This window comes from Parasteatoda tepidariorum, chromosome 4 (genome assembly GCF_043381705.1).
Source record: "Parasteatoda tepidariorum isolate YZ-2023 chromosome 4, CAS_Ptep_4.0, whole genome shotgun sequence".
Taxonomy (NCBI): domain Eukaryota; kingdom Metazoa; phylum Arthropoda; class Arachnida; order Araneae; family Theridiidae; genus Parasteatoda; species Parasteatoda tepidariorum.
Window position 1 is genome coordinate 14206026 of NC_092207.1, and position 16318 is coordinate 14222343.

The window sequence follows — 16318 nt, forward strand, 5'->3', positions numbered from 1 at the left end:
AAATAAAAATATAAATTATGCTTTTTACGTCGTGCTGCCCTTACAGCCTCAGTTTTTCTAAAAGTTTGAATCTGGGGTTGGGTTACCACTTGAATCAGTCTGCGAATGGTCCAAGGGTATGCGGTATTGGTCCTGTGTGAACTGTTCTACCAAAAAGTTCCTGACTTCGTGCGCAGGTCGTTGGGCTACTGAAGAGGGAGGGCCATGCTCTCTGCAGAAGATCAAAATTTTAATATCATGTCTTCGGATCCTTCTCAGGGATGTTTCCTTGACCGTCACCAATTTCCCGATGTGCAGCTCTAGTGCGGTTCTGGCAGTTCACGCATCTCTAACAAATTTTCAGATCAAACATTCTCGTTGTTTGCGAGTCGTCAATGCGATTCGCACAAGCAATTCAATGCAGATATTCTGACATGTAGTTTCTAAACATTCACATACGCGTCTTAGGACTGTCACCCACAGTGTCATTGCATCCAAAGTTTTTTCAATTTCCAAGTTTTTAAAATACTGGATACGTTCTCGAAGACTGAGATCTCCATCTCAAGGTTTACTGAGTGCTTCGTAAGGGCCCAATCATCACATACTCTCCAAACAAAAGTATGAGGTGCTTGCTGTCTAATCTCAGAAATTGATTATTGAGAAGGGAAAATATACCCTAACAAGGGCGCCGGCAGCGGGGTGCAAGAGGGTACGCTTGCACCCCCCTAGCTTCTTTTTTTTTTCAAACAATTAGAGCGATGCAGAAAAACAATTTTGTTATAAAAAGATTTCATTAAAAATATTTTTATTCAAAAGCAAATAATCAAATAAATGATACATAACAATTAAAAAATTGTTTAATCAAACAAGAACTGTAATCGTCTTGTCTGCTGTCCAAATCTGTTTATAACTTTTTCAATGAATTCTGAGTCATCCTTGATTCTTTTCTTATGCACACTGAGCAGGCTCAAACTTGGCAGATATCTAAGCTATATTTTTAAATTTGATTTAATAAAATATAAATAATATTATATTTTCTACTAGTTAATTAGTTTAACAAAGGTGTATAGCACAAACTGACTTATCACAACTGTAAAACTTCATCAACACAATAAATACCATAATGTTAAGCTCGAACAAACACGTTAATATACGAAACTACTGTTAATAGTAATGTGTGTTTCAAAGTCAGTAGCTACGCCAGGGCCATCAGTACAGTTTCTCGTGGCCAAAATTTGCAAGTACAAGAAATTCATACTTTTTTTTAAAAAATCTTGTTAACAATGAAGAAATGTATCTTGAAAAAAATTAACAGATGAAAGTATATGTAATAACAAAACAAAATGTGATAACAGAATATTTGTAATTTCTTTGGGGGGGGGGGGGGAGTAGTTTGTTAGAGGGTTGCACCCCGTTTTATATTATTCTGCCGGCGCCCTTGTACCCTAATAAATTATTGAATTTTTGGGCGTATACTCGGACAAAGGGGCACTTAAATCTTAATAGCCTACTATGGTCTTTTATTTATTTATTTTCTTCTTTTTTTTTACAGACAGAGAGACATATATATAAACTTACACAGTGCTTAAAACTCTTCCTAATTCCATTCAGATAAACTTATCATTAAAATTTTCCAGAAGGACTTTATTTATATTTTTCACTAATAAACCAGAATTTAATGTGGTGTTATTATCCGAAACTATTTATGAAAAAAAAAATGAATAAATGTACTTTTTTTTGAATAAACATACCATTTTTTTTCCCCGACGAATTTCGTCCCAATAGTTTGGGCAGGAAAGTAGCTGGCAAACAATTATAAAATCCGTTTATCCAAAGATAATTGCAAGCAAAATGCTAATTTTTAATATTTATTTATACTTCTATTTAATAATTATCGAAAAAAAATTAAATTGTAGGATACACAAATTTTTAAATCGATTTAAATTTCTTTCTGATTGATTTCGGCTCATATTTTGCCTTTTTTTATATTAAATTACATTCTTTAAAATGATGTAAAGTATTGTATACCTTATTATACAAAAAATTTTATAACATTATTAGCTGAAATACTCGTAATAAAAAAATAAAAAAATAGTTAGTAAAAAAATTTTTTCGTGTGGAATTACCTTTGGATAAACGAATTTTATAATTGTGAGCAAAAATGTTTTAATTTGCTTAAAAAATTCGAGAATTGGAGATTAAAAAATTGGAGATATGGTGAAATACGCAAAAAGTGAACTAAACATTAAAGGGATCGAACTTTTGACGCTCTCCTGATGAAACAATTAGGAGCATATTTTATAGAGCTTGGCTGCCCCCATACCAAAAATTCAAATCCTTTAAAAACAACAAAAGTATGATTATTCAAAGAAAATGCGTTTTTGTGTCTAATTTCGTAACTTAAAATATCGACTGAGCTAATCAATTAGCATATTTGAGTCCAAGCTCTAGGGCTATTAAGTCCTAATATGCGGAAAGGCAATTATAAGATTAAAATTTATATATGATCCGTTTTTATTTTGTGCAATGTACAACGATTTTGTTTTTAAATTTACTTTTTAAATTATTTTGCGTAGCATTTCGTTATAAAATATACTAATGATAAATGTTTAGATTCAGAAATGAACTCTAAATTATGAAATTCCATTCACCACCACTAAACCTAAACAGGTATGCAATATAGACCGGTAAGCAATATTGTTCAATGCTATAGGTCAATAGTCTACAATTCGATTTAAATATGTATTCTGTATTTTCGCTTTCTGTATCTTTTTTTTTTCTGTGTCGAAGTATTCTGTAATCTTCACTTTTAGTACATATTAAAGTTTTTGTCAAATAAATAAATTTAAAAAAATATTTTTCTTAAAAAAAAAAACACAAATTTGGTGTCGAAAACTAATATTGATAGTGAATGTAATATAGTAAGAGACGATGAAAATTCTCATTAATGATTTTACTGTATTTTCAAATTATACGAATCCCCAAGAATTTTGTTGCGATAGCTAGATAAAGGATCCAAATTTGCAACTGCTCTTCTGATTAAACTATAGGGGCCAGATTATCTAGAACGCGGCCACCTCCCATGTTTTGATAGTCAAGAATCCAGGTGTGTTTATTCTACAAGAGTTTTTATATTTAATAACTCAACTTAGTTAATAGTTAGAAATAATTAGCATATTTGAAGTGAAACTTGTAAACCCTTTTTAGTGAGTGAAAATACGATCATTAGGGAAAGGTCATTTAGGGTGCCATTTTCTTTTTCTTTCTTGGATTATTGTACATCTGATTCCGCAATGATCACCCTTAATGCATATTTTTAGAATACATATCGAAAATCAATCAAGAAGTATACGCTTCAGGGTTTTCAAGTTAATATTTAAGGGACGGAAAAGCAAAAACGCTACCGAAATCTAACAAATTACTATTGAATATCAAGCCTTGCTTGATATTTTGAGAAAAAGGAGAAACTTTACAAGGTGAGTATTAGAAACATTTTCAAGTTTCGTCAGAGAATCAAACAGGTTTTGATATTTTTAATTCCTATTTCCTCACTTGTGATTCAAGGCATTTCTTTTAAGTTCTTGTTTTTCTCCAACTGTCTATTTGTTGGTGACCACTAATTTCTATCCTTTTTCGGCATCATTTGTGAAAAGAATTCTAAAATTACATAGTTCATCATTGTAAACAAATGAATGCACCTATCTATAATAAAATAAATAAGATTTACTTCCGTTGCCATCACTGCTACTACTGTTTCCTAAAGTTTTCATAGCGCGTGTTTTACTCTCTCAAAACGCAATCACTAATCGTCGCAAATATTAAAAAAAATTTACATTTTTAAATAATTAGTTTCAGGACATCGAATATGAAAATGTTAAATGTTATTGATGCAGACATTGGTCTTTGAGCAATTTTATGTTAAAACAAGTGGACTTTTTTTCAATTTTCCAAATATTATTGGAAATTATTATCAATGATTTATGAAATATTAATAAATTAAATATATTAATAAATTATTATTAAATTGCTTATTATTATTTTTTTTTCTCAGTAGAATTATATATTTTTTATTGCTAAGTTCTTTTTTGTCTTAAAATAAGCATTAGAAGTTTAAAAAAATCGAGGTAGTTTTCGAAAATGTTAATTTTTCATTATCGTCTCTTCCCAACGTTTTCTTAATGGATACGAAGAACTAACCAAGAACTATTGAACTAACCAAGGTTATAATTTAATTATAATCCAGATGGATAATATAGGGTTAATTTTTTGGAGTCATATACTCTTATTCTTAAAGATAAGAAAACTTTTGGCTTTTATTCAAATTTGATTTATTACTAAATTTTAAATATGTTTTGTCTTTTTTGATAAAATCAATCGACATAATGACGAAAGATTATTAAAATCTTATATTTTTCCCTTTTTTTATGAAGATGGCATGGTATTTTACATATTTTAGCTCAAGCTATAAGTCGTTTTTATAATATTTCATAAATATATATTATGTGTGAAAACGGTTAAAACAGAGGTTTCCAACTTAGATGAGGCATGGGGCCGCAATTAAAAACACCAGTCAAATGGCTGGCCGCAGCTGCATCAAAATTTTATATAGGACTCTTTGTTTGAAGGAACATTAAATAGTACTGTCAGTTTTTTAACAAGTTGTACAAAACAAAAGTATTGAAGTACAAATAATGATAAATATTTTCTTGAATCAATATTTTCTTGGATGCATAACCTGAGAAATAATTTTTTTAAACCGTTGTTATGTTAAATTTGACAGAAACGAAGAAATTAGGTTTTTTTTAAGGAAAGAAAGTATTTATATATTTTTTACGAAAATATAGATGTTTTACGAATATTTCATATAGATATTTCATATAGACTTTTTATATAGATTTTTTACGAAAATTGTCTGCAAAAAATTATAACTAATATTGCTTGGTTCGCAGGCCGCAATAAAGGCTTCGCAGGCCGATTGCGGCTCGCGGGCTGCCAGTTGGTAACCACTGGGTTAAAACATAAAATTCAAACCACATAAACGAATATTACTTCCTCAAATCTTTAGGATTTCCGATTTTCGTGCAAAGAAAAAAAGAAATTTTTTTATTTGATATCATGATTTTTACCGAAAGGAGGAGTTACAGTTGAAGAATTGTAACTCCTCCTTCTTTCGAGGCGGTCCTGTTCTACCCCATATTAAGAAATGTTTTAAAAATTCCTTAGGCAAGTAGTTTTAGGGTTAGACGAGCTGTAGCGAGCAGAAAGAGGGCGCAAATTAAAAAATAAATAAATAAATAAATAAATAAAAAAAGGAGAAAAAGAAGAGCAGGAACATTTTTCTCCACAAGAAAAAAAGATTAAAATCTTTATTTTTACATGATATTTTTATGGAAAACAGTTAAAGGAATATGATGGGGGTTTATTGCAGAAAAATATCTGGCAAAATTTGAACGAAGGTGAAATTTCGAAAAAAAATTAAAATTTGTGTTACATCTTTTCAAGATTATAAGCGTTTATAGCAATAACAATTATTGAAATTTGAGCATGATTCTTCGTTATTATGTAATCTTAAAACGGTTTCGCTATTTAATTTCCATATATGTCATAAAAAATAATATTCAGCAAATTTCTGCAATTTTAAATAAGATAACATCATTTTTAAAGGGAAAAATAACAAAACTTGTATACCCACTTGTCAGTCGAAATGAATTACGTAGTTTTTATCTATGCTATTTAAGAGTGAATTAAAATTGGTTGCGAAATCGGCCTTCATAAATTGATACATTTTTAGCCATTTTATGTATAATCCAATTTATTCCTTGCTTTCATAATAAAATCAGCTAAAATACGAAATTCAAGCTACAATTTTAGCAGCTAAATATTTAGGAATAATCAATCTTAAAATTTGAAATTTGTGCGACTGGGACGAATTTCAATCCACACCAATATCTTGAATTTTTTATTTCTTTATCCATCAGACGTCCAACTGTGGGGTGGAGACCTCTGATATATTTAAAATAAAGTACAAAAGAAATGAAAATATAAAGGTGGGCTGACGAACATGTCCAAGAGCGTGAGTAGAGAGACCTGATAGGAATCACTTAATAGAATTCCGTGATTTGTCGAGCATTAGCTAGCAGGTGGCTTGCTAGTCTGCAAAAATAAAAACAGTATAAAATAAGTATGCAAAAATAAAAACAGTATAAAATAAGTATGCAAAAATAAAATCTTGTTAGAAATTTTAAAATTGGGATTTCGTTTGTAATTTAAAAAAATTGGAAATTATTAACTTATTTTTGAAGATAAATATTGTCAATTAAAGGTGTATGTAAAGCATTAAAAACTATTTGTACTTTTATTAAAAATAAAAAAATACCATGTATGTAAAGCATTAAAAATTATTTGTACTTTTATTTAAAAAAAAAAAAAATAGCTGACCAGGTGGCCAAGTGGTAAGCGTGCCTTACTGCGGAGCCGATGATTGCGGGTTCGAATCCAGCTCAGGGCATGGATGTTTCTTTCTCTCTGCGTTTTATGTCCTATGTGTGATTGTGATCCGCCCTATGAACGGGTTTGTGGTTGTGTGGCGTGGGCGACGCTGCTCCACTACCGTGGCTTCGCTACAGGTGCCCATTGGGTAACGAGAAGAGAGTAGCAGTTCTGTTCTGGCACTCCTGGCCAATGGGACAATACATCCCAAGTGCCCGCCATTAAAAAAAATTAAACAAAAAATACCATTATCACTTCAGGGCCCTCTCTTTTCAGGATCGAACTCAACTATCTGAAGGCGGGGGAGGGGATAAGTTACAACCCTTTAACGCAAATGGATAGTGGTGTCCCTTATATATATATTTTTTTCCTGACGTTCTAATGCCAAGCATAAATACATTTTTTTCTTTTTATACATAAAAAAATCAGTTCAATAGTTGCCGAAAAATCTGTTGTAAATTATCGGAATTATATTTGTACTAAAATATAAGTTTAGTAAAAATGGTTTTTAAAAGTTAAGTTTTATAAAAATAGTAGTTTGATAATTTTTTTTCTTCATTATTCTGAAATTTATCAATAATTGATTTTGTAAATTAGCCAAATTTCACTGATGTGTGTTCCTCTTGGATCTAAATAAGTGCAAATTTGAAAATTATTGTTCGGAAGTGAGCCATGTTAGGAAGATTTTACCTTATTTCATAACCATAAATTATTAAAACCCTAAATACAATATTTTTCATTTATTCTGACTTAAATGCATTCAAAATAAAGAAAAAGTATGAAAATAAAAAGTCTGCTTCAAAGAGATAAATATGCCTTTATTTGATTTTCGCCAACAAACTGATCGTGGATTTTTTTTACTCGATTCTGCAATATCTTTCGATGCGTGAAAAATACAGGCCAATCATTATTCGAGATATGAGGCATGCGGTACAGATTTTCTTTTTGTTTTTCTGACAAAATCTTATAACGCAGTCTTGCAATCAGCTGTTTTTGAAACATAAAATATACATTCGTCTGTTTTAATATCTTAAATATCTTTATGTTAGAGATTTTTGTGATTGTGCAGTTTACGTTATAAGAATTTTAAAGCATGACCCGAATCGCTTTTCACCAGTTTGAACTGTAATGAAAATAAATTTTAAAAAATCTAAAAACTAAAAAAATGTGTATTTTTAAATTTTTGACTCAAAATCCCAAATCGCTTACTATTTTTATTGTTTTAAGGTTTTGCGGAAAATTCCATGGAAGTTCTAAAAATTATTAAGTGCTATTTCTCCCCTTTTTATTCCCGCCCTTTTTAGAAAGAATTGTATTGTCAAGTAATATTCTTTATCATTAAAAGTTTGCTAAGCATGATCAAAAATTTAACCCAAAAAATTTAATCAAAGATTTAACCTTTAACCCTTTAACGACAGTCGACAACACTTTGACATTAAATGGTCTGTTTAATGTTAAAATTGTCTTCCTTTTTTTCCGAAAATTCAGAATCAATCTTTGAAAAAAATAATAAATAAATAAAAAATAAACTACGATTGATTTTTTATTTTATTTTTAGACCATTTTAATACGAGGATTCTCTTAAAAATTTTAATTTTGGCATTAAAATTTGTAATTAAAGAATTTTTTCCATAAAAATTGATATTAAACTAAAAAATAATTGATTGAATTTTTTTTTTTTTTTTTTTTTTGGAAATCAAGGAACTTAATATTAAAAAGACAAACAAAATTAACTTGACTTCTTAGCATGAAAAAAAAAAGACATGAAAATGAGGGATATTCACTCTTTAATTTACAAATTTCGCTTCTACAGAAATAATATTCCCAAATATGATAAAGGCATGCCGAACTTTAAAATGCGAAATCTCGTAACACTTGACACAGAAAATCGAATAAAATCGGCGCGTTCTCACGCTTGATTTCCGGTAGAAGAATCACAATAAGGAACCCCTCAAAACAGGCCCCCAATTCCAATAAAGATCACCTTGAGGTTAGCTGATAGACTCTTAAACGATCGTTACGTATTTAATGTTATTGATATTTTTATATGCAATAAAGCAGTTAAATAAAAGAAAATATTTTCATCGATTTTATAGATTGATATAGCAATGTTATTAAACAAGATTACCATCAAAACAATTGCTGACACAGAATTTTTACGAAAAATACTTTTAGTACTCTTTTTTTATTATTATTTTGTATTAATATTGGACAAAAAAAGTGAAATTATTATGTTTGTAATTTTAATATAATTTATGGTTATGAAATATAAAATGAAACACCGGTTTCTTTCTTTTTCCAATTAGCACTTATTTGCAGCTATTTTGATCTAAAAGAAACAATTATTCATCATTCAAATTTCTTTAATATACTAAATCAATTTTTGATAAATTTTTGAATGTGAATATTAAAAAAAAAACTACTTTTTTTGGATTTTATATTTTAGTACGAATATAATTCCGATAATCTACCAGGCTTTTTTGATAACTATTAGATTGTTTTTTTTTTATGATTAAAGAATACCAAAATATATTTTTGCTTGCAATTAGAGAGGCAGAAAAAAATTTATAAAAGGGATACCGGTGTCCCAAAGGGCTATGCATATTACATATACTAATATAAACTATTATAGATATACTAAGAGGTTCCCCTTCAACTTCTGCCAGCTTGATTAATACACAGTTTTCAATTCTAAACGATGAACGGATAATTGTATCATAATTAAAAATTATTCAACTAAGAGAGTTTTTTATAGCACTTTTTCATTGTACAATGCGTTGTTTCTTTATTGGTATTTTTTACTGAAAGAAACAGAGGGGAAAAGATGAATGAGGCATATTAGAAAAACCTTCAAAGAATTTTAATTCAATCTTCAAGTTTCATTCAGGCAATCAAACTGGTTTTCAAACTTTTCATACCATATTCCTTACTAGTGATTTGCAATCCTTAATGCTGGCACTTTATTGACTTCCTTTTTGATAAGAATACTGAAAATACATTGATTAGGTAACATCCTTTAGATTTGATTAATAATAATTATTACCTTTAATCTTTTTGAAATATGAAACACCTGCTTTTTAATGATCACTTTTTACCTATTTACTTCAAGCATTCGAAAATTAATTATTTTGAAATAATTGTTCAATTTTTTTTATTTACTATTTTTTTTCTTCAGAATACTGTTAATTTTTGGCATTCCTACTATTAGTTCACACTCTCCCTATATCTTGTTCAATTTTTCAATCGTTAATAAAATACTTTTTATTCCTCCACACAAGTTCAAATACATTTTTTGAAATTTGTAGTGGATAATACTTGATGTTAATGCAGTTTTTTAACATATTAATTCATTAATTAAATTGGGATGAATGAAAAACGAAATGGAATTTTCTGATTGGTTAAGCTTTCGTCATTGTTTTAAATTTTACTTATAAGGGATTCAGTTTTTTCACACATTTTGAAAATAACATCAATAATAATTTCTAACTTATAGCTCTATTTGAACAAAAAATAGTTTATTGCGAACATTTAAATATTTAATTATTTCATATTCACTGTGTCAGATAAATTCATATGATTTCAAGCCCTCCTTTGCCCATTCTTATGACCTCATTAATGGTTAATTCTTAAGTAAATGAATAATTCTCAAAGGGGAAGTTTAAATAACGAAAAACGATGTCTATTTTCTTAAATAGCTATGTTCATTTTTTTTTTTAAAAAATGCATTTTGAACAATGTCCGTTTTCTTAACTCTCCAAGCGTTGAGCACCAGTGTAAAATTGTACAGAAATTTTCATCTATGCACTATTTTCCTTTTCAATAACAAACAGAAATCGTTTTTTTGGAAGTTTCGAAAGAGCCGGGATAACGCTCAGAGGGTTAAAAATGCCTTTCGAGCTGTGTCCATTTTCTTAAATACGCATTTTGAGCTATGTCCAGAATAAAAAGTTCACCGGTGACTAATATATAATGTTTTTGTGATGTCACTTTTCGGTCAAATGTTATTCTAATTTTTATTCGAAAACTTCGATGAAAGGGAAAAAAAATGCAGATTAATTTATTCATCTGTACTCTTTGCTATCAGGAAAAAAAACAATAAACAAATTTTCAAGAATAAAGTTTTTTTTTTTAAAATCATAATTGACAAGAGCATAAAAGATGCATTTGGCATAAATGTTAAAGCAATTTTTTCTTTCTTTCAAAAACCAGCATTACGGCGGAGAAAAATTCTCTTTAAATGTTGAATATTTAGATTTTAAAATTGATATTGTTAACAATTTTATTAAAATTGGTGTTTTTGATAAAAGAAAAGCTTTTAAATTTAAAGTTATTTTTTTCTGCAACTTTTATACTAATTTGTGTAACAAAATTTAAAAAATTTAGTTTTTTCACAATTGGTTAGGATCAAAAATATTTGCTATAATGTTGAAAGTTTTCGGGAAGCTGTGAATAATTTTTTGAAAAATTTGAGTAATAATGATTTTTCTTTTAATTTTTGTAATGTTAATTTTTTAATTAAGAAATTGATTGAAGAATTCTAGGTTTTTATATATTTTTTTCTTTTAACAGGGCGCAATTCAAGTCTTAACTGAGCAGCCCCAGTTGAGCATTCTATTAGTTTGTTACGTATCTCTTTCTCTTGACTTCTTTTATTTTATTTTCTATCTGCGTATTGTAATAGAGGGCGTTGTTTTCTTTAGTTTTCAGTGTTTCTTTTTCATTCCGCTTGCTTGTGAAATCGATGTTCGACCTGGTTAAGTGAGTTTTTATTTTCTGATGATTTCGTTTGAGTTTCTTTTCTAAATTGGTTATTTGTATTTCATGTTAATTCCTGGTCTTCTATACAAAACCATCGGGGTACTGAGGGAGTTAATTTAGGCATTTGCTTCTCTCTCAATTAGAAATGGTTTTGTTTTATGGCTACCGGGGTCGGTACCCCCTGAAGACATCGGCTTCGGTGGTCATATTTTTTATTTCCTTCGTTTCCTTTATTTTGTTTAATTAACATATTTTTACATTGTTTCATAAGTTTCCTGTGTTTGAAGCTTATATGAAACAAAAGTGCTGTTATTAAAGAATCCCAATAGATAGACTGTCTATTGAGATTTTTTAAGACAGAATACAATGCAAACAGTATTTTTTCACCTTTTTATATTTTATAGTGAGTTGGAAGAGGTGCACAAATTTTTTTTTCTTCAGAAAATACACAAACTGTTAACCAACCTGTAATAAATATAAATTTTCATTTAGATTCTTTATTTAAAGTAACTCCTAAAAGCGTGAAAGCCCGTAGCCAGAATTTCGATTAAAGCATAAAAGAGCACCCTCTCTTCGCAGTTGGGACAGTCCACTGTAAACATTAACTAGAAAAATAATATTTATTAAATATTAATTTTGAAATATTAATAGACATGATATTGAAACTAAATAAATAAATCAATAAATAAATAAAATAGAACAAAAATATGTGAAATAAAAAAAATTGAAGAATGAAGAAGAAAAGGATTTTAGAAGATTACATTTTGTTTTTACTTTGAAAATTTTTACATTTAATACTGTTTATAATAATTTCTAGCAAGTTTTAGTTTAAATAAATTTTCATTATTAACAGATTACAATTATAGCATTTGAAAAATGATCAAATTATCTTGAAAGAATGGAAAATCCATGTTTGTCTGGGGGACTAGAGGGTCTTATACTTTGCTAGTCCAACGACCTGAGCGCGAAGTTGACCACTTTACGGTAGAACAGTTAACCGAAAATCAATACCGTGCCCCCTCGGTCCATTCGCGGGCTGATCAAAGTAGTCACCCATCCGCTTACTGACTGCAGCCAGTGATGTTTGACTTCGGTCTTCTACTGAGAACCGTGCTTAACGATTAGTACACTGCGGGAAAAGGGTGAGGACCTTTTTCATTGGATGTGATTTTTTGCACCCGAATAAAGCCAGACTCTCATTCGCCGGCGGAAAAGATTATATTTAGTGAGAATAGGCCGTAAATAGCTCTGAACTTAAAAGCCACATCTTTCAAACGATTCTGTAAGTGAACAAAAATAGACTTTGTTAAACCAGGACTGAGGAACAATAACAAAAAATAAAGCTACTTTTATCGAATCCTCTAGATGTATGTTCCTGCTGGCCTTCTTTGAATTTCGCTATATGTTCTATTTAAGAAAGGTTTCATGTGAGCACTCAAGTCTACTCATGGCCTTTAATAGATGTATGTGAAATAATAGAAGTAACATGAATGGGAAATAATTGAAAATGGCGAATTTCGACAAATATCATAGTTCTTTATGATTATATCCCTTAATAACATGGCAATTTTAATTTCGATGGTAATTTTATGTACTTGCGATTCTATATTGATGCAATCATTTGCCTTGTTTTTATTTAATAAGTAGTTCTAACTCGATCAAAAGGGCGTCTACTAGGGGGAGAAAAAAATCTTGCAGAAATTTTTTAAAACTTAAAAACTGATACTTTACTATAGAAATTTATTTATTCAAAAATTGTATCACTAAAATTGCTGAAGAAAAAGTAGTGCCTAATAAAATCGACTCATTTATGAAACATTTGTAACACTTAACATGTTAAATCTGAAAAAAAGCCTTATTCTTCCAGGAAGGTTTCAGAATCGGTTTCTACGCCAAATTAATCGCCAAGATTTGAGGGGGGAGGGAAACAGAAAAGGGATCAACTCAAAGTGTCAAAATCCTCTTGTTGTTTTGGAGATAGCTCAACACTAAATCTTTTACTCATGCCATTAACTTAAAAATATCATCTCTATATCTCAAAGAAAAACTTTATCCATGTCAGATTAAATTTACATGCAGCGATGGTTTAAATAAAGGAAGAATATATGCGAAAGGCAGAGAATTGGTTTAAACACATTCTCTTAATATTGGGAAGAAGCGTTATTCATTCCCTGCCTTTGTAAAATCTTGAATAAAAAATCAAAAATTTTTAATAAACACTTTTGTTCTTATCTCATTCAAGCAGAATGTCTGAAAACTCTGAAATAGATAAGAGCAATTTAAATATAAAGAATATTTTTCCTACTGGCAAGAAGCCTTATTCATGCGGTGTGTGCGATAAAACATTCACTCGAAAAAGTCGTTTAAAGGAACACTCTCTTATTCACACTGAAAAGAAACCTTTTTCTTGCAGTATTTGTCATAAATCTTTCTCTTATAAAGATAGTTTGATTGGACATTATAGTACTCATACTGAAGAGAAACCATATTTATGCAATGTGTGTAATAAAGCATTCTCACGTGTAAGTCATTTGAAAGAACATTCTATAGTTCATACCGGAGAAAAACCTTATTCATGCCCTGTGTGTGATAAAACTTTCTCTCGCAAAGAAGGTTTAAATAAACACAGTGTTGTCCATACTGGAGAAAAACCTTTCTCATGCAATGTCTGTGATAAAAAATTTTCACGGAAAGCTCATTTAAAAGTGCACTCTCTTGTTCATATTGGAGAGATATCTTATTCATGCAATGTATGTAATAAAACATTCTCAGAGAAAATTCTTTTAAACGAACACTCTCTTGTTCACAGCGGAGAAATACCTTATTCGTGCAATATATGCGATAAAATGTTCTCAGAGAAAAATCTTTTAAAAGAACACTCTGTTGTTCACGGTGAAGAAAAACCTTATTCATGCAGTGTATGCCATAAAACATTTTCACAGAAAGTTCATTTAAAAAAGCATTATATTGTTCATACAGGTGAGAAACCTTACTCTTGCAGTGTGTGTTACAAAACTTTCACACAGAAAGCTAATTTAAATAGACACTATCTTCTTCATACTGGCGAAAAACCTTATACATGCAGTGTGTGCGAAAAAACTTTCTCACGGAAAACTAGTTTGACTGAGCATAGTGTAGTCCATACTGGAACTAAACCTTATTCATGTACTATATGTGAAAAATCTTTCATAAGGAAATCTAATTTAACTAAACATCATGTAACTAAACATCATTTATCTAAACATCATTAACTAAGGCCTCATGCGATGTGTGTCTCATAAATCTCATGCAAATAAAACTGTGCTTTGAAAATAACAAATGTTAAGTTGCTTATGCTAGAGAAGGAAATCTGCAGCCTGTATGATTAAATATTCTTCCAGAAAACTTATTAATACAGGGTGGCCAAAACAGAAAAATTGAGTAAACAAATTGATTTTAATAAATCTTATCTTCTATAAAGATAGATTTATTTGTATATAAAGCAAATATATCTAGCTGGTAAAACAACCTAATTTCAAAATGTGAATTGGAATTAAAATTTCTAACAGCCTCATGGTCCTTTTTTTCCCCTTCTTAAATTTTTACATTTGTGGCCACCATGTTATATTAGTAGGATTCAAGTCAGTATGGCGACATGGCGCTAATTCTCACCAACTGTCGCTAAAATCTTATACATAAGCGGCAAATTTATCACCTTGATATTTGCTTGGAATTTACAAAATTGTAACAAAAAATAAGTTTTTTTTTTTTTGCATTGAATTCCATGCATTTAAAAAATATGTTGTATTAATTTTATTGTTCTATTTATGATATGGAATTTAGATGCATGTTATTCAAATGGAATAACTGAAAGTGTATAGTACAAACATTTTTAAATTAAATGTTGGAATTTCAAATTTATATGTTGTGCTGTGCTTTGTATTCATGTTCTGACAGTATAATTTTTCATCAGAAAACAATGTTTTGTTCTTTGTCTACATATTTTGTTAGCTCTTACTTTCTTTGTTTTCATCAGTTATTTATTTGGTCAGAGCATTTTAATCTCTATGTTTAATCTATTTGCTAATGTTTTATCTTTTTTTTTCCAATTAATTTTAATAAATACTAATCTTTAATTATTATGGGATTATAATTGAAGAAATTAAATTGTTTTAGGGTATATATTATAGATGGCAATCAATAAATTTTGATGCATTCCATAACATGAATTATGTAATTGTAAGGTTCAGTTTTTTTCTCAAGTTTGTCTATAATATTAAGTTTTTGGACCACTAGATGAATACCTAGGTGGTCGTATTGGACCACTAAATTTTTATTGCTAGTGTGAACCCTAAGTATTAGAACTATTTTATTTATACTTGTGAGAAACTTTTTCATGTACATTGTTTGATAAAATAATCTCACAGAGAATTTATTTTAATATTTTCATTTTTATAAAAGAGAAATTTTATTCATGTTGTTTGTAATAACTTTATTCAATTCAAATAAGTCTAGATAATTCATAATAAAATAAGTCTGAAAAATAAGACTATTGGAAAAATTATATACTAAATTAGAGGTTCCCAAAAGGTGTCCCATGGAAAGACCACTGTGGTTCTGTGAATCAGGATTTTTTTAACCAATTATGATTTTTAAAACCTGCAACTATATTTTTAGCCAACTAATAATTCATTATTTAATTAATATTTTGATTAATTTTATGACATTATTGAAATAAAATGCCAATGAAAAAAGAAATAACAAAATTTAAATAAGTATATAAACTTTCGTATAACATATAGTTCTAGGAAGAAAAAAATACAATAAATTACGAAAAGAACATGCATTTACCAAGAACTGTATCAACATCTATCATCAAATTTTACAATTCAAAATAAAATAACCAAATTTAAAAATAAAGAAAATTTTTCTCTGATAAAAATTCTTACAGTTTACAAGTTCTTTTCAAAAACCGTAAATCAGTTTATTTTGTTGAATTTATGCATATTACATAAAATACAAACCACTGCAGACCTTCCAATTCAGTTGCCTAGCATAAAAAATAATTTTAAGACTGTTTTAGATAAAACAAGAAAAAAATTTCTTCTTAATT

General features: G+C 29.0%; 1 protein-coding gene across 1 annotated transcript; it reads left to right on the forward strand.

Annotated features, from left to right (window-relative positions):
* The first annotated feature begins 12513 nt into the window (after window positions 1–12513).
* On the forward strand, window positions 12514–15680 carry LOC107441413 (zinc finger protein 300-like). Its single transcript, XM_071179443.1, has one exon. The coding sequence runs from the start codon at window positions 13473–13475 to the stop codon at window positions 14475–14477; it is 1005 nt and encodes a 334-aa protein (XP_071035544.1). The 5' UTR covers window positions 12514–13472; the 3' UTR covers window positions 14478–15680.
* Window positions 15681–16318: the final 638 nt, after the last annotated feature.